Source organism: Lampetra planeri, chromosome 54, assembly GCF_965212315.1.
Source record: "Lampetra planeri chromosome 54, kcLamPlan1.2.h2, whole genome shotgun sequence".
NCBI lineage: Eukaryota > Metazoa > Chordata > Hyperoartia > Petromyzontiformes > Petromyzontidae > Lampetra > Lampetra planeri.
The window spans coordinates 5396663-5422301 of record NC_136160.1 but is presented as its reverse complement, the minus strand read 5'-3'; the positions used below and the strand labels follow the sequence as shown (position 1 = coordinate 5422301).

At 46.1% G+C, this 25639-nt stretch overlaps 2 protein-coding genes across 3 annotated transcripts in view; one reads left to right on the top strand and one right to left on the bottom strand.

The window, feature by feature from the left end:
- Nucleotides 1–3505: 3505 nt before the first annotated feature.
- LOC144735097 (centrosomal protein of 89 kDa-like) overlaps nucleotides 3506–25639 on the bottom strand; it is a 96346-nt gene continuing 74212 nt past the window's right edge. For both annotated transcript variants that reach the window (XM_078617506.1, XM_078617507.1), the window contains exons 19-20: nucleotides 15199–15368; nucleotides 3506–4866 (exon numbers count right to left, since the gene is read on the bottom strand). In XM_078617506.1, the coding sequence (XP_078473632.1) occupies nucleotides 4521–4866; nucleotides 15199–15368 (516 nt within the window). In that variant the 3' untranslated portion in view covers nucleotides 3506–4520. The remainder of the gene's footprint in view (nucleotides 4867–15198; nucleotides 15369–25639) is intronic.
- Nucleotides 5999–25451, top strand: LOC144735098 (E3 ubiquitin-protein ligase RNF182-like). The gene is made up of 2 exons (XM_078617508.1): nucleotides 5999–6441; nucleotides 23272–25451. Exon 2 carries the CDS (start codon nucleotides 23291–23293, stop codon nucleotides 24326–24328), a length of 1038 nt encoding a protein of 345 aa, XP_078473634.1. The 5' UTR covers nucleotides 5999–6441; nucleotides 23272–23290; the 3' UTR covers nucleotides 24329–25451.

Genomic DNA, 25639 nt, shown 5'->3' with positions numbered 1-25639 from the left:
CACTGGATGAGGACCTCGACGAGACCATGTGGTTCATGAAGGTTATTTGACCTGAATTCAAGTTGCTGGTTAGCGCTCAGGTTGGTGAACGCGGTGGTGGAGGTGGGGGGTGCATAGACACGTGGGAGAATAAAATAATATTACAATGGATTTTTGGAGCGACGGCCCTCTGCTGTCCACAGCATAGTCCCGCTAAGCCCGACGGGAACTTTGACATCCACCGAGATGTCAACGGGAATGGGGTTCATTGTGGGTTGGTTTGGTCAAAGGAACGCGATGCTTACCCAGGCAGTGCGTGGGCTAGCGACGGGGGTCAGAGGGGCCATGAGACAAAAGGGAAAAGTTGAAAGGGAATTTGTTCTGACCCCCCCCCCCATCGCACTTGGGAAATGTTGCAACAACAAAACGCCCCGCGCAAATAAAAATAAATAACAACCCCCCCATCGCCAAACTGCACTTATTAATTTACGCCATCATTTTGGGGACTGCCTCAAACGACAACAAGAAGTGAGACAAAAAAACAAACTCTCGGCCAAATGCCAAAGCTGCGACGAGTCCGGTTTTACAATCCCCCCCCTCCCCATTGTTGCTACGACCCGAAGCTCGCACGCGACATTCGACATTCGTTACGTGACCCCGGCCGCATCCTAAACCACGCCGACAAGCAACCCAGCCCAGCCCCAACCCTAACACTGACCCCCCCCCCCCCCGCGTCAAACCCACCCATCGCACACCTGCCCCTACCGCCGGGCCCCCAGCTAAGCGAGTGACGTCGGAGGACATTCCGTCAATGTCGTTGTTCGCGTGACAGCACGAAGTCATTGTCACGAGAACACGTCTTCTTAAAGGTGGAATTTAGGCGGAGCTGGAGCACGAACGGCAAATATTTGGGTCGTCTTGGGATAAAGATTCTCACGCAACTGTCAACGTGTCTCAACCACCCATCCCCCCCACTATCTCCGTACATCACCACGGCACACAGATGAAGATCGCTCGTAAGAGGTGAATTATTAAATATGACCGCGTTGCGCGTCCGAACGAGCTCTGCTACACAGGCATCTGTCCGTTCGTCCGCCCATAGCGCCCGTCGCGTTTGTTCTAAGAGCTGAAACGAAAGTGACCTGTTATTGTTGTTATTGTTAGATCTTTTGTAAATTAATATTATACGCATAAAAATTCAGCTCTCTAAAAAAAAAAGTCTTCGGTCGTTCTTAACGGGGAGTTGTTTTTTAGCAAAGAGAAAATATATAACAGTGTAATAATCGTCTGAAATTATATATACTGTATAATATTTACGCCTTTTGGATTGTGTACTTTAGGAGTCATATATGCGTCTTCTGTACAGCAGTATTTGTGCATTTTCACGACAACATGTAGGCTATTATGATTGAACACAATATTTTCATAAAATACTTTGTAAATGCCTTGTGTGTGAAAGTCATCCCATCAACTGCTGGGGGAATTTAGGTGCCATTACAGAACACAATGACACAATCAGACCCACCGCGCGGGTTTTTCCCCAGTTGCACCGTGCATCTCCCCCCGACGGCGTTCTTCCAGTTGTGCCGCACGATGTCCGACGTTTCGCACCCAGGGAGCTTCTTCGGTTCCCCCGAAGCCGAACATCTCGCCGCCGAACAACACGCGGCACGACGCCGACAAACACACGTGGGAGAGCCCCACAGCGAAGAGGCGTTTGGCCGTGGCGGGGAGTGGATGAACACCGATTTTCGATCGTGAACGACGCTGGGATGCGCGGCGCGCGCCGCTACAAACGGCCGCCCAAAGGCCACGGGGTTACCGCATTTCTGCAAACAACGTGAACGGCAATCGCGTGCCAATTTTATTCGCGGGGCCGAGATGCAGCACCTGCCAATCCAGCATGATTGCGCTGCCACAAGTACCGCAAAGGCCCGTTGTGTGTGTGAACGCACCGTTACACGAGCGTAAGTCAAGAAAAAAAAGACAAGATAACCGATGCGAGAATAATATCTCGGCGTAAGCCGCTTCATAAAGTTGACGCCGAAACGGCAAACGCACGTTCGGTCGCTCGTATTAAAAGAAAGAGCTCTGCATGTGAATTTCCGCGCTATGGGAATGAGTCGTTTTGGGATGAGACGCCGCTGTCGGATTGTTAGGTTTCCGAAATCGATCCCCCTTCTCGTAACGTCGTGACGGTGAGACGGATCTCGCCGTGGCAGGCAAAGGTTTGGTTTGCATTGCACTCAAACACATTCCTGCGGAGGGAGCTGGTAGGAACGTTGGGTTGCTCGGTCAATTGCCAGGGTCAACGGCGGCGTGATGTATTCCGCAAATATGCCCGACTGAGGGGCGGGCACAAGCCGGCGTGAGTAGGTTAAACGTTGAGTTTTATAAGGGCACCACGGGGTGAGCAGCCCCTCCCCACCCAGCCCCACCCCCACCCAGCCCCTCCCCACCCAGCCCCTCCCTGCACGACGGACACAATAATCCCCTGTGGGCTGGTGTAACCTGGCGGTTCATACCAGTAACAAATGTACACGTGCCTTGACATGACACAAGGGAGTCACAGGCTCCGTCAGTCCTCCGCGGAATTAGTTCTTTGCCCTGTGCAATCAAATATGAAAGAGCAATTGTCGCTTTGCGACATTGCAAGATGGCGAGAGATGGTGACAGCTTGTGGAAGCATTCCTCCAGCAGTGGATCGATCATAACACATTTGACAATATTTTCATGACGAGATATACAACAGCATAGAATGGTAGTTTGTTTTGTCGCTGCATATTTAATGCGCCTTAACAAGTACAAAAAAAAACACGTCTTATGGTGAACACAAACGTTTTTGATAAAATGTTACAATGAAGATACGTTTACTTTTACACGTATATATATTTTTAAACTTCACGTGATGGAACTAGGCGTGTAACGATTTGCCCTGCTCGTGATGCCATGAATTATTACGATTCGGAGTCTGGGGTTCCATTCAACAGCAAACGTATATTTGTAATGCCCCCATTCGGCAACGAACCTCTCAAGAGCGCATACAATACAACGGAGGAATTTAGCGCCTCTAGTGGATGCAGGGGTCACAGGGAGACCCATAACATAACGTGCAACCATCGAAAGGGGGCACTCGTGCCAATGAGAGAGTATCCTGGTCTCTCCAGCTCTCACCCGGTTAGGGGCCGTCCGTAAATGACGTCACGCGATTTGACGCTTTTGACTCCCCCCCTCGTCACACGGCGTCACAAAAAGTCCGACTCCCCCCCCCCCTCAAATATGAAGTCACAAAGCTCTGCCCCCCCCCCAAAATGCTTCAAATCGCTTTAAACTATTGTCATTGTAGTGCGTATTTAATGTGGCGCTGCACTCTGATGTTGTAGGAGAAAACATTTATTAAAACGTCTATTTAATTAAGTAGAACGTGTTGTCTATATTTATTTAAATTGGGCATTTTGATGTGACGTCACATTTCTCAACCCCCCCCCCCCCTCGTCACACATCGTCACAAATGTCTGACCCCCCCCCCCCTAGGTGCGTGACGTCATTTATGGACGGCCCCTCAAACAAAATAAACTTCGATTTTTACACGCGCAATACGATGCGTGTATCGTCAGCGTAAGAAACGATTTTAAGGCACGAATCGCCGTAACCTTAAATGACCAATAGTAACACTGTATAATACTTAACTACACGTATTTGTGCTATTGACAAGACTCCATCAGCTGTCTCCCAGCTACTCACAACCACCACCGGCGGCGTAGTCTTTTAAAATTGAAATGTCCACCGAAGTTTCGAAGACAGTTTTCTCAACGAGGTGTTAAAGAGGTCAAAGGTTGAGTGGGTGGGACTCGTTTGGTGAAGTTGAGGTGGATTCGCACACTCAATCCCTGCGCACTACGAGCTTTGGTTCAGTTGCCTGGACAAAACGCCGTGCGGCAGCAGAGCTAACGATTGTCGGCACGCAACACCCGAATACATCCTTTTGAAGAAACTCGGCGGGCCTAACCTAGTAAAAGAAAAGAAAATACATTTTTTCGTAAAAATTGGAGTCATACGAGGCGCGTATGGCACCATCATACACTGGGTGCACGCAAAGTCAAATTGTCTCTGCTAAAGCCAGCGAGGGCAGGAGGTGCTTATCTCCTGTGATATTCCTGAACCAGTGTAGAACATTCCACATTCCTCTGGTAAGGGCCGATTCATTCCACAGGAAAACCACTGTTGGTCTCCAATGCGGTACCAATTATATCAAACTCGAGTGTTAAAACCACTGCGCCACCCGCCCTGACGATTCACACACAAGACAACACAAATGTAAGGATGGCAGTGACGTCACTGTGGCTACAGGTAAACATCGACAATCTTTATCATCACCACTTAATATGTATACCGCACATCCCATGCAGTAGTAGGTGCGGTATAACCCCTGGTGGGCACCTATCCCTGAGCAGCACAAGGTGAAGGGAGCACCAGCCTGGAAGTGGGCATTAGTCTGCGAGCAGAGGGCGACGTTGCTCCGTGTCTTCTCCAAATTGCCGTCAAGCTGCCGAAAGCCTTGACCCCTCCCCGGCGCTTGAACTCAAGATCCCGCTGGCGGAACAGTGCAGCCGTGCGAGTTCCATCGCCAGGCTCTGAGTGGGCCCCCCCGTATGGCAGGCGGCGCCGTTACTGCGGCCAGTGTCGAGATCGTAGTATCTCAGGCAGCGGTTATCGCCGGCCAAGTCGGCGTCCCGACGGCCGACTGTGCCGGAGGGGTCGGCGGCTCCGACGCGATGGCCCGGCGAGCCGGCCGACGTCGTCAGGGTCTCGCGAAGCGTGCGCCGCATGCGCTCGTTCTCGCGGCTCGTCGACTCCCACACGATCTCCAGCTGCGCCTCCACCTGCCTGCGGTGCGGGATGGGCAACAGTGACGGCACGGGTAAAGCTACCGCATTTAACCGAAGAGGCTAAACCGGGACACGCGGTGAGCTGGCAGTCCCTTCCCCTCGGTCAGACAGCAATGTTCGTCACCTCAACAGTCAAATCAATCTAGATATTTACATTTGGCAAAAATCCAGCGCAGGACTACATTTCGATTGAAAGCTTTCGTGACTGCAGGGATTCATCTTCTTGGTTCTTTCGGTAAAGTCATGTAGAAGGGAAGTAATAAAATAATAAAAATAAAACATAATAAAATAATTCTCACGACGTTTCGGCCACAACGCAAGCAGCCGTCACCTGAGGCCGGCTGCTTGCGTTGTGGCCGAAACGACGTGAAAATTATTTTATTGTAAATTTTTATTATTTTATTACTTCCCTTCTAGGTGACTTTACCGAAAGAATCAAGAGGACTACATTTAACGTGATCATTTTTTTTGCCCAGCCATTGGTGACACGGCCGAGACCGTCGACCCACCATAATTGATAACCCAGTTTGAATCGCAGGCGGTTGAAACTTGGATACTATTCTAGGATTCTGGTCGAGGTGTCAGCTCGGGGCTCTGGCCTTTGCAGAGACACCTGGCCACCTCGGGGACACTCGCGGTGTCTGGCGTTAGGGGCCGTCCATAAATGACGTCACGCACCTGGGGGGGGGGGGGGTCAGACATTTGTGACGATGTGCGACGAGGGGGGGGGGGGGTTTGAGAAATGTGACGTCACATCAAAATGCGCAACATTAAATAAATATAGACAACACGTTCTACTTAATTAAATAGACTTTTTAATAAATGTTTTCTCCTACAACATCAGAGTGCAGCGCCACATTAAATACGCACTACAATGACAATAGTTTAAAGCGATTTGAAGCATGTTTTATTTTTTTTTGGGGGGGGGGGGGCAGAGCTTTGTCATATTTGAGGAGGGGGGGGGGTCTGACTTTTTGTGACGTCGTGTGACGAAGAGGGGGGGGGGTTAAAAAATCGTTAAAACTCGCGTGACGTCATTTATGGACGGCCCCTTAGCAGGCGGACCCAGCCGCTCGTAACGCCGCGGTGCACGCCTCTTCTTCACCCACCCGGGGGCACCCTCAGCACTGATAATAATAATGGATCGGCCTCTGCGCTTTGGAAGCCAATCAGGTGGAACAGCGGTGAGGAACCAATCGTGGAGCTCGGCCACAGCGACGTTAATGTCAGCAAGTCACGCGTCGGCGTTTGCCAAGGCAGAAGAATCGGGGTAGACTTCGGACGAACGGCCGGCGCGTGTGCGCCTGCACCTTGAGAGGGAGTGAATAAAATAGGTGCGAAGCCACTTGGTAGGGATCAAGTAGCAGCCAAATAATGACTGTGAAAGAGGAAAACTCGTGGCGTATTTGATTTTTTTTGTTCTTTGCAAAAAAAAAAAATTATGATGAGATAAAATAAATGAAAATGAAGTTAACATTTTTTTGTCTCGTTTGAGAGTCAAACTGTCAAACAGGAGCTCACACGTAGAAAAGGACACACGGCAAGTTCATGGTTACTGAACACACCCTGGCCGGTAAGATTTATCATTTCTATCTTCCTATAAATAAGACTGTTTTAGCTGTTATTGTGTGTTCACAATGGTGGCCACTTTGTGTAAACAAAGCCTTTCCTAAATTAGACCGATGGAAGGATTGACAAACGTGATGTTTTTTTCCAGTGGAAATGTATAAACTTGACGGGTGAGCGTATGTTTGGTGACAACGTCCAATTTAAATGGCAGCCGTGATTTCATTGATTGACGTGAAAAGAAATCTACAATCACTTCATAGCCAACTTCAAATACCGCTTGAATTGTGGACAATGCGATTGCCAAATTTTCCCCTTGCACCTGCCTGAGACAATAATCGGGTCACTTTATTATGCAAAAGATGGCAGCGTTCATTTAATATTCAGGGTTTAGCCTGATATCAGCACATTTCCCCGTGTCGTATTTTGAACAGCTTCTTGTGCCCATCACTTGAAGGGCCCATGTGAAAACAAGCAGCTGGCGAGTGTTAGGAACATGACATCATTTAAAATAATGTTTCTTTTAATTTTGTGCCCGGAAAAAAATTTGGAATCCTAAAAAAAACTTCTGCAAGGTTACACAGATTGAAATATTCCCACCGAGAAGGTCGACGATTAATTGGGGTGGAAATTGGCTCTGACCCCGTTTCTCAAACAATCCCCGCTGCAGAACATTTCAGTTATCCTCATTGCACTTTAATATTCGCCGTCAAATCAGGGACGGTTTTCTCATGTATCAAGGGTGCGTCTGTTCGCACACAGTCAGGGTCAGACCTGTTTAAACTTGTTTTTTTCTTCAGAAAATTCTCGCAGTTTGTGCTTTAAAAAAAAGGCAACGTGTTGTACATTGGGACGACATTGCCGCACGTTTTTGGAAAACAGGGATATTGAAATTTGCATACACTTCGGTTTATTTTTAACACCAACAATCAGTGGACCCATTTCTGTTTCGGACCTCACTAAATATATATTCGACGGTGCATAGACGAATCGCTTATGAGGCTGGCGCACGCGGGGTCAGGAAACGCATCATTCCCTGCACCGAGCGTCACCTCTCCGCACCCTTGCCACCGTTCCTGAGCTCCACAAGGCCAATAGACGGAAGTAGGTGTCTACCGGTCTGTGCTGGATCTACCCACGAGGACACCCTTAGCCTGATGCCCCCTCGGTGGAACCATCGGTAAACTCGAACCGTTAATGATGGGCCCGGGCGTTAACGATGTCACGCCTGCAATTCACACACTCGGATTTTGAAGCTTCGTGGCGCAACGTATGTAGAGGTGGGTGGGTGCCTCCTGCGGCGATAGCGAAAATGAGGTGGTGCACATGAAGTAAAAAATATATAACATTGAGGTTACTGACCAATTGTTATGCAGTGTTTCAGTGTTATCAATTCACACGAGTGGGTGTTTTTCTTTTACCGGAATTCTGGTTTCTACCCCATATGTAAAAAAAACATACAGAAAAATAGAATTGATTAAATATCTAAATACAAGGGCTCTGCTGATAGTACGAGTCTTGAGTCTCGGTGAGGCTTTCCCTGTGTAAACTAATAATGCTGTTTTTTTTATTTCAGAATGCGCAGGACACTATGTTCAACAGCAATTTTTTTATGCAAATGCCTCTGGCTAAGCTATACCGCAGTGACATGCACAGAGGGAAAAAAGGGAATCACTTTCTAACATTCCCCTACTGTCCGAGAATAATAACAATCTTTAACAAATTACAACGTGTGCCAGGGAAGGGCAGCAGGCTATCTTTCCATCGCACGACTGCCAAGGTTGAATGCAAACAAACTCCCACTGCCAACCCACCCTGCTCCCCACATTTTCATGAAATTTAGCCGAAAGTAGGTCAGCGACGTTGCAGTGGCTAAAAACAAAATTAAATGCCACGGGTGGGAAAGGTTAATTAAGGCATGCCACATTGTGCTGCCACTGTGCTGGCAGATGATTGTCAGGGCCTCTCTCTCTCTCTCTGCTCGGCAGGGTGGCTCTCAGCTGTGGCTCCTTGTCTTGGCGTTAGGGAGGAAAGGAAAGCTTGGAGAGCAGTTGGGAAGGCTGCGGTTATGAGCAGACTCAGCGTGCCCGTGCCCAGGTCAGTTTAAAGCAGAGTCAATGGTTTATTTTTGCGTGGCAGACCGGTAATGTCCATATGTGCGCTCCTACGAAAGCTGCCGATGTTACAGACACCGTGACATCATTGTTTTTACATTTATCAGATCATTGTTTTTATAATGATTAAAAAGATGGTGGTAAAGGTTGCAAATACTAATTTGATGCTCATGCTACTCCTGGTGGAAGGACCTTCTCTAAAGAGAGCTCCAGGGATCCCCGCTCTAGTGGATATTTTGGCCAACACAATGGCCAGACATATTGGAAGAGATGGGGGTATCCACGCTTGCAATGAGTAGGCTCGTTCCAAAATCCAGCCAAAATGTGAAAGTAATAAGAGCCCGTCTTCAATGCACTGCTGTATGAAGGCAATCCCCTGCTGTGTCAGTCATTGGGGTTGTTTAAACATACTTCAGCATCCTGGTTAGTACAGATTGGTGAAGGGCGGAGACCAGGACTGGTGCAGATATATCTCACCACTTGTGTTGGCCGTGGCCGGACATCGAACTCAGGTTGCTGAGTTCATAGTACAGAGCCAAACCCACCACATGAATGCTCCACCCAAATGTGAACATCATCTGGAACATAAGAATTGCTTTTTTCTACCATGCATTTTGTTTTCGCAGATATTAGTTGCAAAAGGCATAGCTGTGTGGATTTGAAATAATGCCTCACACAATGATTATTTGTGTTGTATTCATAAGGCAGTGTTTGTCCATGGTAACAGTTATAAAGGATACTCAGGCTATTTCACTCAAGTATATACATTTCAATCCACTGCTGGATGAGGCCCCCCCCCCAAGTCGTGTTGATCGTGGGGGTCGTCTGACCATATTTCACATTGCTGCTCAAGGCAGGTTGGTGAAGGCTGGGAGTGTACACATGGGAGCATGGAAGTACAGGACAACAATGGATTTTACTGGACCACCCCCTTTGCTGCCCACCACGTAGCCCCACCGCCCAACGCTAACCTGTTAATTTGTAAAAAAAAAAAAGGTGGCCACTCGTCCAAGCACGATCCAGGCTCAACCCCTGCATAGTACCCTGACATCCGATGGGATACCAGATAATTTTGGTGACAGGCAAAAGACACTAAACGTCCACCGCTGTGGAAATTACACAATTCCAAAGAGTTTAGGGTGCGCAGATTTGCTTCACTTGCTTCAATTCATATAATGACCGCTGTGCAAATGGGATACAGCGCTCATTTCTTTGTGGCTTTTAGAGAGTTAAAGGGGTTAATACAGGCACCTTCTACACGTGCTATGTTCTCTTTGTCTTCCATCAATAATCAGCTTGTGGGCTCTACTGAAATGCAATCACCTTATAGATTTGGCCCCTGCTGGCTGTGTTAACCACACTGCCAACCACAATCCCAACATCAGGGTAAAACAAGAACATCGGAACAAGCTTTTCTCAATTCGGGAGTCACTTTTCAATATACCTTTCATGAATTCATTCATTTGTCCCTTCAACACATTAGTGACGAAGGTGCAGAATGGATTTACACCATAGCCTTCTTACTCTTAGCCAGTATACCTTCTTCATTCAAACTCTACCCTTTTTTCTTCCTTTAGATATTTTATCGCTGCATCTACCCACATGGTTTCTTTTGTTCGGCATTGCCAAGTCACGGGACATTGTCCCGCCGACTGTCACGTGTGCAAACCACCGCAGTCTTTTATTCCCGACTTTTCCGAATAAGGCTCTTTTCACCGATAACCGTTTCAACATCCAAGTTCCCTTCTAATAGATAAACGCGTACTTGAGTGTTGTTTACATTACATTGATACTTTACTGACAGGCGTTTTTCGAATGTGTTAACGTACAAAAAAAGAAAAGCTTTTCGATCACCCTCACGATTCCCTTTCCATGGCCATTACCCAAGGTCCGTCCAAGTGGAGTAGACGTTTAAATTCCAGAAATCTTTAACGAAAACAGGACCCACCCCCCTAACCTCCCAAGGTCAACTTGGCCTCAAATGAGAGTACAACGAAGGCCCCCCTCCCACTACCAAAGCCTGCGTGCCTTAGCCTGAAATTAATATCTAGAATTTGGCAAGGGAATAAAGGGTGGCAGGGTACGTGTGCTGGCCATCCACTCCATCATTTGTCTGGCCACAAACCAAGTGCACCACAGTGGCAATTGTGCCTAAGTCTGGAAACTACAAAGGTTCTTTATTAAAATAAACAACAGACACGCACACAATACACCACAACTCCAATTCACATATCATTCACATATCAAGTATATAATGAAGCATAATATTACCGATGGGGACCATCTGGCCAAAATGGATCACGTGGCGTCGACGTGGGGAGTGACGAAAACAAAAGACTCGTGCAAAATAAAGCACCGATCGTTTGATTAACGTATGCATGTATTTTCAACTTATTTCACACCGTAACGTAGCCAACCATGTTCATCGGAGGCGAGGGGGAAGGACTACAGACGAAACACAAAAAGCAGTTCTCGAGAAATTACTCTTTAATTTAGATTCAAAAGCGCATAGGCTCCAGTGGCATCCTAATATCGGAAGAGCGTTCCAGACGGCCACAGAAGCGCATCTGAAAGCGCGCGATGCAGTGCAACGTCGTCTATGCTCGATGGTTAGCCAAAAGCTGCTGCGAGGATGACCGGAGTTTACGTGAGGGTTAATGCTACTTGACAATATCAGCAATGTATTGTGGTTCATTTGTCGCAAACACTTTGTGTGTTATGGGCACGACCTTACAACAATAAGCGCCACGTTATAAAATGTTCATTGGCTGCACTTTGCTGGTGCCAACACCGTGAGACTCGGTTAAGTAGCTTAAGTGAGCAAGGGAGGCATCCAGTAATCTAATAATCATAGTAATGAAGTCATTTGTTTATCCAGGAAAGCCTCCCTGAGTCTATGTCCAGAATATTTTTAAGGGAGGTCCTATGTTGGGACGTTCAGACAATTACTAGCTGTGTATCCAAAGATGAGAAAAATGTAGAATTTTGGGTTACATCTTTAATTGTTTGTCACTGACATTTCCAATATATTATTTCGGCTACCCGTAAAGTATTTTTTGCAAGTGTATAGGTATTTGTCCATCCACTGCTGGATGAAGGGCTGCCCATGACATTTAGTCACGGACCAGGACCGGTTCAAATATAACCCTCCTCTGATGTTAGCAACGGCCAGGAATAAAATTTGAGTTTGCCAGGTTTTAAAACGAGGTGCGCTAAATGCTGCAGACACTTACAGGTACATTTGTTCTTAATGCAGTAATTCAGGTGTGATGTTGCTTTTGTACAAGTACATTTGAATTGTGTAATTGCTATATTCTTGGTTCTTTCGGTAAAGTCACGTAGAAGGGAAATAATAAAATAATATTTTATTGTTTTATATTAATATAATATTAGTATTATTTTATTATTTCCTTTCTACGTGACTTTACCGAAAGAACCAAGAATATGAATCCCTGCAGTCACGAAATCTTTAAATCAATGTGTAATTGCTGTTAGTGATTTTACATTCAAGGCAAAATGCAAAAGTCACAAACATTAAACTTTCATGTTCCGTTGTTTTCTGCTCCAATCATAGAAGAGACGCAATGATGGCAGGAAAGATGATATATTTCCCAACTGAGCGAGAAGTCGTGAGATTTATTTACCATTTTATTAACATGCCGACTCCACCCGTTTGAACGATATATTATTCAGCATAGGCTGACGCAGAGTGCTATTTACAACTGTAAATTTTGTTGCAATGATTAAAAATGAAAGTGTTTTGGCCTCATTAATTCCGTTATGTCACAATCTGCCTCTTGCACGACAGGCCTACAGCTTGCCCCCACAACCCACCGCACTTTCTGTGACACGTCATGCTTTACAGGAAGATGCAATCCAATGTATAGAGATAGCTCATAATTATAAATAGTAGCTTGTCGTTATTGACTGAACACAGGTTGAGTGTCTCCGGAAACACCATACGAGAATGAAAAGCAATATATTTAGAGAGGATTATGATGGGTTTATATCACGTTGAAATGCAACTGCATGAAAAGATGCTTGACGAATACAGCGAGCAGGTTATCTGTCACTACTTCGGAGATTTGTTAACGTTTTAACAAGTACGGCAACGGGCCGTACTTGGAAAAACATTTGTACATATTTTTTTCTCCCTTCCCCAAATGTTATCCCGATTGTGTTGCCGTTGTCATGTCACGAGCCGAGGGGTCCATTTGGATCGCTCCCGGAGCAGTGCAACACTTCCTGTGATAGAACGACCCGTGGAAGTGCATATCACAGAGCTGTCTCTAAGATCTGTTTAAGTGACCCCTGGCCCACACAGTTGGGGACAGAAAATTTCCACCCAATCTGCTAACGTATGTAATGTTTACACTATGAGACCTCCTTTACCAGTGACAAAACTGTCAAAACTGTCCGTTTTGACAGTTTTGTACCAGTTTAAAGGGTAAAAACCTACTACTATATTTTGCCACTGGTAAAGGAGGTCTCAAAATGTAAATGCTTACCCCGAGCTCTCAATACTCTGATAGTACGCTGTTTTTGAGTTGTATGCCTTTTGGTGTCATCTGGTCCAACACCAATGGAGACTAGGCTCTAAGGAAAGCTGTCTCGGGTGTGGACCAAACAACTTCAAGAACAATGCATATCATTATCATTATCAGAGTTGTTTCTTTTTGTTTGCATTTTGACTACTTGCGTTGTGGTTATTGCAAACATGATGCCTTGTATAAAGGTGTCAGTTTTGTACCAGTTTAAAGGGTAAAAACCTACTACTACAGTATGTAATGTTTTCCACCTAACTGTAAAACTGATATTTTTTATTGTTAAAAGCCAAATTGTTAGCCAAGTTAAGTGTAGAGCTAACTCTAAAGTGATCGTTTTTATGTATTCAGTAGTGACCAGGCTGATACCATAAACTCACTGACACTTGTGTATCCGATTTTATCACAGGCAGCTGTTTAAACACAAGATGAACTCAGAGGTCAGTGCTCTGACCTGAGTTTCTTAAACCTCCTCCCACACCTCTATCCAGCCAGCAGTAAGGGTGCCACGGTGCTGAGATGCTAACGACCTCACCTGGTATGCAGGAGGTCGTGGGTTTGAACCCGACCCTGACGCCTGTACATTCGAAGTTTGCATGTTCTCCCCGTGGTCACGTGAATTTTTCTCCGGGTCCTCCGGTTTTTCCCCCACATGATAAGCCACTGCTTTAAGCTATCATTTGTGACCAGGTCGCTTCTGAACAAGAGCTATATAGCTCAGTGGGCCTTACCTGGTAAAAAAAAAAAAATGTTTCGTTTGAGTATAATTGGGCACACGGCAGTGAGCCAATCGCCAGGTCGCGTGTTGTGGGGTAAAGTCTGGACACTCCAACCTCTTCCAAACCCTCTTGGCTGTGTGTGAAAGAGTTGGCCACAAAACCTCCTGGAGGGGCTTCTAAGAGCTGCCTTGAGTGGAGACCCTTCTGTGAGCATGTGTGTGAGCAGGAAATGGCAGGCCCGCACCTTTTACTTATCCATTGAGGAAGAAGAATAGCAGAAGGCTGAATGAAAATAGTCTGTAAATTATAATATACCCTTTTTTCCAATCCACTGCTGGATAAAGGCCTCCCCATGCTGTGTAGGTCAGTGGGGGGGTTTGTAAAACCATACTTCACCACACTGGCCAGTTAGTGATAGTATAGGGGAAGAGCCGAGGACTGGCCCATCAGCATCTTCATCTTATCTTCACTATAATATGGATGAATCTCAAATTTTTACATTTTAGATTTCTGAGGGCAGTTACAGACCTATTTTATAATTTTTGGATCATTTAGATTTTATGATAATGTAATGTGTCTTCCTAATGACAAAAATTATGTCAAAACCGGTCAAAAATTTGCTTTGTACAAAATCAATGCTGCTGAAATAATTTACTCCCAGAAGGCCATGGGGCCAATGGGTTGTACAGTAATTCCCCGGTTTACGTCGGGGATGCGTTCCTGAAAGGTTCAAAGACGAATATCGAAACGACTTCAAAGCAATTTACAGGGTAGGTGGAGGGTTAGGCTGAGAGGCAATGGATACGAAAATGGACAGATCATGCTGTCAGCAACGTAAGTGTGGGTTGAGGTAACGCAAATCAGGTAGAGGTATTAATCAAGTGATGACGTAATTGCGAAATGACGTAATAGGGTGGAAACGTAAATCGGGGTATTACTGTATAAACGACAGTTTTTTTTTGTAAATATTTGGAGATGCAGAGATAATATGAAGGAGACATATTATATTTCGATTTAAAGCTTTCGTGACTGTAGGGATTCATCTTCTTGGTTCTTTCGGTAAAGTTACGTAGAATGGAAGTAATAAAATAATAAAACTAAAACATAATAAAATAATTCTCACGACGTTTCGGCCACAACGCAAGCTGCCGTCCTCCGGTGAAGAACAGGTCTGTCAGACGCTGTCTTTCCAACAGACCTGTTCTTCACCTGAGGACGGCTGCTTGCGTTGTGGCCGAAACGTCGTGAGAATTATTTTATTATGTTTTATTTTTATTATTTTATTATTTCCCTTCTACGTGACTTTACCGAAAGAACCAAGAAGAGACATATTATCTTATTACCTACTGTCTCAGCTTGCCCCAAGCACAAACGCTCAACCGCGTACCTCTTCTCGCCGGCCAACGTCTCGACGGCGCCCTGCTTGTCACTCAGCATCTGGCGCAGGTGGCGGATCTCTCCGTCGTAGCGTTCACTGCGGCCCGCCCAGCCGGCCTGCGCGTCCTGCGAGCGGCCTGCGACCTCCGCAATGGCCCGTGCAGCACGCGCCCTGTACACCTTACGGGATCGTGGACAAAAGTCAAAATGAGATTGTGATTTTTTCCGGGCTCAAATGAACAGTGAGGTGGTGTTCATTTTTCTTATTTACATCCCTGTGTCAGTGGCGAAGATACCCCCATTCTCATGGCAATGGCGAGTTGATCCACAAGAACAGCCGCTGTTGACTTCCCCATAAAGTCGTACTCATTTCATTGACCCCGAAGCGAAGGATGAGCCGAGTCAACATCCAACCAGAATTTTAACTCGCAAACCTTCATATTACGAGCTGCTTGCGCTGCCGTTGAACCACCTGGGCGCATTGCAAGACAGGCAGTAGCATCGCGCAAATGTGCCCGTGAGAAACATAAAAAAGCTTTTATAATTGCCGTATATTCACTGCTATGGCACATGGACCAGAGACATTGACATCGACACAAGAGAATGGGAACAAAAGCTCAAGACTGCACAAAGAAGCATTAAGAGGTACGTGCTTGGAATTACACCGAGAGACGTGAAGAGGAACACGTGATTGATAATACAAGCTAGAGGCATTTCATTGACCGTTAAGAAAGGGCTTGGGGCAGGACATGTCGTGACGAGGCGTGATGACCAGTGGTCGAGACAAATGATGAAGTGGCAGCCAAAGGAGGGAAAATTACTGAAGAGGACATCGACTGTGGACATGGAGGTATGAAAGCGGATTTTGTGCAGACAATGAGAGATGGTGATGGCTAGGGGAGGCTGTCATTCAGCAGTGGATTGATCATGGCTGATGATGATGATGATGATGGTGGTGTTGGTGGGGGAGAAAAGATGGTTGGGTTTGGTTTTGATATAATTATTTCCCTTGGACAATTTATTGCCTTATTTTAGGAAATCCTCACCGAGTCTTTCTTGGGATCCAGGAAGGCCCTGCAATGGGATCTTCGGCCAATTCACTTTTTTAGAAAGATTTAAATACGGCGTAACGAAAGCCCATTACGAAATAACTCCAAATGTACCCGAACACGTCGTACCTTGAAAGCTAAGCGGGTAAAACCATGGTACGTGTATGGCAGAATACAAGGGCATACCAGTTGTTGTAGGTCTAAGGCTGCGATGTGGTCATAAGGTGACGGTACAGTACAGCATCGGATTCTCACATTTATTCGTACAGAGCTTTGAGCACGAACACTTAATAATGCTTGGGTTTCGAACTGCAGCCACCAACGCGCCACCTCACCACCCAAGGTTCATGGCTATAGACCGATATAAAACAACGGCAAATAATCTTGAAGGGAGCCTTAGCAATATCCGTGGATGTGTGTGAGAAGTAAACTTAATTTGTTAGGTCAGCCCACAGAAGGCTAACAGGAACAGGGAATTCTTGTGGGTTTTTTTTTCTTGCTGAATGTTTGTAAAATCTAATCTCACGCGTATTACATGCCACCCGGCAAGCCACGGCATTGTGCGCGGCAGGCTGCCGTGCTAATGCCACACAAACGAAGGAAGTAGAACAAGCCCAACAACAGCTATGAAAAGGACGAAAGGTCAGACGGCAGGAAGTGTATCCTCTTTGCCGATTGATTCAGGCAGTCTGCTGCTTACACGCACAGCCATTCCGTCACTTTACTGCTGGATAATGGGTCTCCCCACGCCATGTGGGTCATGGGGGATATTTTGTTTAACCATACTTTACCACGCTGGTTAGCTCAGGATGGTGGACCCGTGTAGACGTCATAGTATATCAGTCCAGTACAAAAACATGATTTCGCTGCACTGCCCTCTGCTGTCCACAACATAGCCCCATGTCAGCCTATACCACCTGCTTGTATATGGTAGTCACCCATGCAAGCACTATCCAAGCTCAACTCAGCCTAGCTTCTAAGATGTGGAAGGATCTGGTGCATTCTGGGTGAATGGTGATAGGCCTGCCGATAACCATATGTTATATCAAGTAACGGAATTCGCGTTGCCAATATTTGCAAATTCGGTGGCTTTGAATGCACACATTTAGAGGAGGACCTTGAGTCCCAGGCCAGCCATTCGCACCAATGACCTGCCGCATCGCATTAGCGATAGCATCACTGATGCACAATGCATGCATTTATAAATATTGAATTATTCTCTAAACCTATTTGTTAGCATAGTTATTTTCTGCCTCCCCAGATTGCGAGATTACGCTCTGAGGGTAGAGACACAATGTACATACGAGCATATAGTGTTGGGAAAATAACATGACCCTCATTAGTAGACCCGCATGCAAATATTTATCCATAACCTGGTGGCCTGGGTTCTATTATTGGCCATGGAGTGTGCAGATTGATATGTGAATATGTCCTGAGCCCCACCTTCACCAACCAGCAATGGTTAATGTTATTATCATTACTATTACGCTTGCTTACCCAGGAAAGTCTCAATGTGTCTCATGAATCTTTTCCAGGAGGGTCCTTCCAAGGTTTTGTAGCTTCAAAGTAAGTAATTTGCAGGTAATTTTGCACATTTGGACCATGATGCTGGCACACAATGGCCGTGGTGGTGAAATGTTAACTCCCTCGCCTTGTATGCAAGAAGTCTTGGGTTCGCTTCCTGACCCTGATGCCTGTATATTCGGAGTTTGAATGTTCTCCCCGTGCTTGCGTGGATTTTTTCCGGGTCCTCTGGCTTTTCCCTCCCCATTTAGAATCAACGTGTGTTTAGAGTGTTTCCACATTATAAGCCACTTCGTTGAAATATCATGTGTGGCCAGATCGCTTCTGAAAAAGAGCAAAATAGCTCAGTGGGTCTTACCTGGCAAAATAAAAAAAATAGTCTGGTTTTATAGTTCATTCTTGGGAATGACGTTGCAGGATTCTTAACAGCCATTGTGAAGTAGATGGCGTGTAGTATATTTTATCTTTCGCACCGTACGTAGCCAACCGTGTTAATCGGAGGTGCCGAGGGAGAACAACAAACTAAATACACCCACAGTATTAATTATGGTGGCCACTGGATTCAAACCGTGAACCTCTTCAACAAGCGGCCCCAAAGTAGTGATGTATGGTCATGACATGGGCTGGTCAGCAGTGGATTAACAAAGGTCTGTAGATTATCTATTACTTTTTTAACAGGGAAAATGTTGTACACAAGCACGGTGAGGTGGTTGCAATATTTTCTGTCTACTGTGGAAGTCATATGAATTATGAAAGCTGTTTGGTACACATCAGGATTAACAGTTCTTCTTGTATAATTAATATAAATCATATACAGCCCTTTGCCATTTCACGGCCGAACACCTTCCCAGGTCCTGACGGTCATAATTTACCATGCTAGTTTGACCATATTTCAACCAAGTTAGTCAGTGCTGGTTAGTGAAGGGGGTTCCCAACAACCAGTTTGGATATCGCTCGCCGCTGATGTTAGCTGTGACCGGGAAACGAAGTCAGGTTGGCCAGGTTCACAGTGCAGAGCAATAACCACTGCGCCACCGCTTCACAGATTCTTTTCTTATTGAGACAAAAAAATACCTGGTCCTCACCTTCAGGGCTGCTACCCCTCCATTCCATTACAAACACGAGGATTACATTTTGAATCGACTCTTGCCAGTTTCACGGAAACTGTGCTAATTTCTAAACGATGTTGTTATCACACTGTCAATTTTTTTCACCACGACAAAAAAATGTGTTATTTTATTTTGCTATTATAAACAATCACACTCCTGGTTAATTAAATGTAAACCTCGGCACGGCCGTATCGCACGGCGTTTGGAGATAGGCGCTTTTGTGAGGCACGGGCACGGTGATGCAGAAAAGGGTTTTCATGTCGTTTTCCCCAGGTTCGGGTGAGGAAGCTAATTAAACAGCGACTGAGCACCAACGCATTTGCATTAATGATATCAGTCACAAGCAACTTTGGGAATTTGGGAGGACTAAATTAGATTACAATTCAGCTAATCCCTGGCATTATATGGAAGGCAACAGTCAATGAAACTTAATTATTATTGTTATCGCCAGTGGAGCGGTGGCTGCACTATGAATCCAGTGATCTACGTTCAATTCCCAGCCATGGCTAACATTAGTGGCGAGTGATATCCTAGAGAGTCCTGGGCACTTCCGTTTTCAGTTTCAGTTTCATGTATTTGGTGTAGCCCTGTGAGCCATTCGGCTCTTGAATCGGGTGCAACCGCAACAAACAAAAAACATGAACAAGAAAACATCTTAAAGTGACTATGCGCAAACAGAAAAATCCAGGAAAAAACTGCAAAGTCTTCCAGAAAGAAAAAATAACACCGTACACCAACGCTGTGCAAAAATCCCAGTGGGATGCAACAAGCACTGACCGGTGTAGCGAACTAGGCCAAACAACCCCCTCATGGCTGACATGTCCTGGCAAGGCCTTCATACAGCAGTGGATCGCTGTAAACTATTACTATCATTGTTATTAACACACCACTATTTCTTAACAGTTACATACATCAAAAAGAAAGCGGTTCAATGCGTAGGGCACGTGTGCAGGATGGGGGAGGACAAGTGATTGAGACAGAAAGCTGAGTGGCACCCAGAGGTCATCGATCAAGGTACAAGCATAAAGGTATTGATGAAGGTCAAATGTCGATGACGCAAGAACTGCAGGACCCAACAGACAGAATGAAGAGACGGTGAGCCGTAGTAAAATGGACGACATTCACCGCAATGACTTCTTGATAAAGACATCATTTGCTGCTAGAATCTGACGGTAAAATCTACGAACACGCTCACCGAACTGACGTTTTTCCCTGCCTTTTTTCCCTTTGAAACCCCAACGAAAAATATAGCTCAGGGTAGACACCTGTTATTTGCCAGTAATTAATGGAATGAAACCACTGTTGAGTCATTCCGCGCCACCCCCCACTCCCAACTGCAACTGTGCTTTTATCATCACGTTAAGAGATGAAGAAACCAATCGGAAATTTCTCAGAGCAGTGCAACCTTGTGTATTAGAGAGATTTCTTTCAAGGACTTATCCCGACAAGTCCTTAAGGTGAACCATTTAGCCTTCATGAGATTATTTCACACATTTACAGGCCAATTAATATTTGTTTTAATTCTCAGAGCCAAAATTCAAGCCAAATCCATTGTGAAGCCAAGGTTAATATGATCGGGTTTAAAAATAGTATTTTCTGCTCATGCATGCACGTTTTTTAGAATGTTTTTCTCTTCTTTCTCCAGCCATCAGTGTCATAGCATGAGACAAATACATGTCCGACGAGTAGGTCATCACTCTGGACCAGAAAACAGCCCCAGAAGACATCACAGTGGGAACACTCGTGCCTCAAAGCAAGAAGGGTCTGAGTTCGATTTCCAACTCGGGCACTTTTCTGTGGAGTGTTTATATGTTCTCCCCCCTGTTCAGCATGGGTTTCCTCTGGGTTCACGTGTTTCCTCCAAAAGCTATTAAATACATTCTTTAACAGGTATTGGCAAAACATTGCAATGCTTAAAAATTACTTGAAAATGACTCAATTACAATTACACAGGGCAAACATTGTCCCCTGCTGAAAAAACTTGGCAGGACCCTCCTGAAAATTATTTTTGAGACTCAGTGAGGTTTTCCTGAGTAAACAAGCATAACAAATACAATTATAATAAGTCACTCCAATAGGTCCCTTTATCACAACTTTGAATGGCTCTACAAGTGATTTGTTTTTATCATCTCATTGCAATGAAACTGACAATTACGTCTCAGAGCTGGAATAAGATGCATTTAAGTATAAAAACAAATTTGAAATAATTTTGTCGTACAGTCATCGGTGACAGGCCTGAGACCATCAACTAGCTGCACATATTTTCCATAATCACCCAGCACCAAAAACAAAACATCAATTTTTTTGGTGTTCCATTCTGTCTCCCCCCCCATGGGTGTCAACGCGTTGGCAACACACGTGGCACCCGTTGCCAGGCGTCTCGTCAAGTGAGCAGAGGGGAAATAAAAGTCACCTGGGGGGGGGGGGGTCTCGTCATTTTGAGATATAATAAGCTCAGCTTAAGCCTGACCGCCCCTTGTGTTTTGCTGGCCCAGCCATTCTGAGATTGCATTGCGAACATCTGTAGCAATGCATGTATATCTGTACGATTCATCCGAGATAATATCGTCCTAATTAAAATACAATTAAATCGGTGATGGTGCATACTAAATTGCTTATTATGCCCGACATTGCTTCACTGTTGCCGTAGCAACTCCTCGCCAAAATTAGCGAACGTTAATTAAATGGCAAGAGCTTAGTCTTCTCGACACTTGTAAAATAAAATGTCTCCATTGCCACTAAGTTAAGTGTACTGTTCCTCATAAAGGGTTCCGTAAAAAACAAGGCATAATAGTTCACGAATTGAAATCAATTATTCTCGAGAATTAAAGGGCGCGGAAGTTTATTCACAACATACGGCTGGCAGAATGGAACCGTCGACTCGATGCAACCTGCATTTAGTGGCGATTCCACTCCAGAACCCTGAAGGCAGGGGATTGGGAGAACGTTTTCCTTGCCAAGGGTCAAACAAGACCTTTATAGCAGGCCACACGTTGACACACACACAGCCCTTAGTCCCTTCTGACAGAAATGACTGAGCACAAACAAAATAGGAAAAGATTATGCTCTATTTACCGATTAGTGTGGCTAAAATGCTTGCAGTGATGGATAACTGTTGCATTCCGTTTTTTGAAATGGTGTAAGCCTTATGTGGGCCGCAAGCCCATGGGCCGTATATTTGTCCAACCCTCACAACGATAAAGTAAATAATTGCCGCAGTTTTTGTTTTCTGCATTAGAAAATATAACTTAATGACCGATTAAGCGCCGCTTGTTTTTCGTAGAAAAAATTATTGTCGTTTGACATCGGACCATTGCTGTCTTGACATTGGATGTTTCACCTTGAAACACATCAGCACAACCGCAAAACATCTACGCAGTCTTAGAAACGTTTCTGTTCACAACCCTTTTACGCCGATTGTAAGCAGCTGTAATACCGGCTTGGCCGATATCTGATTGCGTTTACCAATTGATCAGTCCCCGACAGGAAAAGCACGCTTAATGATTCCAAGCATCAGTTTGAAGAATGGCAGCACCATTCCTCGGAGATTATTTCAAAATAAGTGCAAGCAAACAATACAAATCATTGGAACGGCTGCGAGCACACAAGCAACAATATGAAATACCACCTACTCCCAGTTGCCAATCTCTTGCCGGGGCACAATCGAGTGCAGCGCTCACAATTTACACCCATGAGGGAAGGCTACAGCACCCTGGCTGTTAAACATCTTCTATTCTTGGCGCAGTCAATTTTAAGGATCGACCGTAAAAATAAATAAACAACTGCACCCTACTGCTGCTCAAAGAGGGCCTTTGCATCCCACGATACATGTTTATCCTTTCATGTCCTGGAGGTGTGATAGGGGCTTGCATCACAAAGAAAATCCCGTGGAGTAGGGGAGATAACACAAAATACCATTTCACACATCCAACTCTCAAGAAGCCACCGTTAATCGGCGCATGTATCCGGGACATCTGGCACAGTCTATTCGCGGAAGGCAGGGAATCTAGAGAGAAAGTGCACAATTCCCACACGCCCTTCCCTTTTGGTATGTTTTTTTCGCGGCTTATTCACAAGCGTTGACCGCTTACAGCAAGCTACGATGTTTAACTCTTTAATGGGCCAAAATGTCATGCAAGTGATGGCTGAGGGACTCATCGGTCTGCGGGGAAATTCTCCACCGTTATGTTCAACCGTTAACTCCATTTGCGTAAAGCAGCAATGCCTTCCAATTTCAATCCAGTTACTTAATTGTCAAAAGATCTTTGGCAAAAATAAATTCAGTCATTCTGCAGCCAAGGCGGGTGGTGCTACAGGTTGGTTGGCTTACTGTGGATGGCAACATTCTGTTCACGCTCCACCTAAAGTCCTTTGTGTGTTCTCCCGGACCCCACGCAATAGATACGGTGCCCACGCAGCAATGACGAACGACATGGCGATCTGGACCCAGGCCCGGGGCAGTATCCGGTCGGTTGGCAGAGGCAGTGCCGGCAGCGGGAGCAGCGGAGAGGAGTACGAGTGCAAGATCTGCTACCACACGTATGATCTGCGCGCGCGGCGCCCCAAACTCTTGGCGTGCGGCCACGGCGTGTGCTCACACTGTCTCTCCCGGATACTAAGCGGCGGCAGTGGCGGAAGCGGTGGCAGCGATGGCTCACGCCAAATCCCGTGCCCGTTCTGCCGCTGCCCCACGGCGGTGCCGCCCTCGCGCGACGTGTCCGCTCTGCCCGAGGACGAGGCACTCGTGGGCAGCATGGTAGCTCGGTGGAGGCCTCCTCCTCCGCCGTCAGTTCGACCGGCGCGCCACAACGGCGGCGGCGAGATGCTGCTCAACCCGCTGCGCCTCAAGACTTCCTCGCTGGCGCTGTGCGTGTCGGTCGACTGCCTCGCGCTCAACGCGCCGAGCGGGGACCACCTCGCGGGACGCTTCCCCAACGCAGCGCTCGGCCACAACCGGGCGTCGAGCCTCGACCTCAACTGGGCGATGGCTCGCAACCACGACCACCTTTCGGAACTCGGCCAGATTCAGCACACGGGCGTGGGAATAGGCTTAGACCAAAGTCAGGTGTTCACCTATGGTCAGAGCCGAGGCACGGGGTTGGCCCTGAACCTGGCAGCGCGCCAGAACTTCACCGGTGACTCCGTGGCAGGAGCAGGCTCGCCGAGCGGGACGATGGCAAACTCCGGCCGGCCGCAGAGCCACGACTCGACGTTCTCGCACGGCAGTTCCACGTCGCGGAGGGGGCTGTGTGGCAGGGCACCCCGCCTGCTGCTCTGGCTGCTGGGCTTTGCCTACTTCAGCTCTCTGCCCGTGGGAATCTACATGCTCGTGATGGAACGTGTGGCGCTCGGGGTGCTGCTCATCAACCTCATGCCAGCCACGCTGACCGTGGGCCTCCTGTACGGGCTGTGTCGATGCGTCTGGCAGGAGCGTTGCGCCACGTGTGCCACTCCGTAACGGCGCCGCAGGCTTGGGCTGACCCATCACAACTTGCAGGGGAAACTCGCAAACGTCAGCAACGCAAGTCTAAACCAAAGCAATAAAAGGGATAAGCGATTGTTTTTTAAGGTAGTGAAAAGAAGATACGATTTTGATGTAGAGGGCAGTACTGTGGTCCAACGCAGCACTTAATTCCGCGGGGATGATGCACAATTGAGTGGCATGTTTGAAAATTTGCATACACCCGTCTGTTCTTCAAGATGATGAGTTTCCACTACAATTTAACAGTCTGCAAGTACAACTATTATGACAGTATCAGTGACTTTTGATTAAAAAAAACAATGGCCGTGTTTTCCACTGACAATGATTCTACACGCATTAACAAAAGATAAGGGGCGATCAAAACTGAGAGATGATGTTGAAACGAACGTTATTATAACAATGGGTTTCTCATCATGATGAGTCGATGGTAAACGGTGTACATAATGTATATCCAGGTCCATTTCTGGCCTTGGGGCAATGCCTTAGAGCTTGCAAAGGTGTTTGCTTTCATCCTTAAGTCTCGTTTTACAACGAACATGGGCATCGTTTTGGTGAGAATGTTGCTCTTGAACGCGTACTCCACCCTGGATTCCGCTACCCTTAAATGCTTCGCAAGCTAACGTTGAAATTTTTTTTTTTCCAGGGATATTTTATTGCCGGGCCAATCCAATTTGCTCTGCGACCCGCTTTTAATCTGAACTGCCAAGGATCGAAGTAATTAAAAGCTTGAGACAATTGTTCATCGCACTGTGGGTACAAGATGCGGTGTGTTGTGTGATCGATATTGCCAATGGGTGCAACGTGTGAATTTATAAGAAATATCACAGAATGGAAATTATCGATACAAAACCAATAACGCGAGTCCCAGAACTGATAAAACATATTTCTATTCCCGCTTGATGATGGATACCATTTGCACAACTGCCAAACGTGTTCAGATAAACAGCTCAATTACAGCTGCTCATTAAAAAAACATCATTGTTATTTTTTTAAATAAAGCTGTACATAGAGTGAAAAAAAACGATATGCCTGTCACAGCCCTGCTTCGTATCAGTCAATAAAAAAGAGGTCATGAATAAAGAATAATCGTGGACTGCAAAAACAAATGACTCTTAGTGCCGTATGACTTCACGTAACGCATACTTTACCATGGAAGAAAGGATGCCATGTCCATTAACCAGAGTCAAGTAGCTCCTGCCATACAGCGCATGTCACTGTGACCGAATGCGAGGATCTTTCAACCATATTCGCCAGTGGGCCCCATTAAACAAGATGGAATGCTGCGCT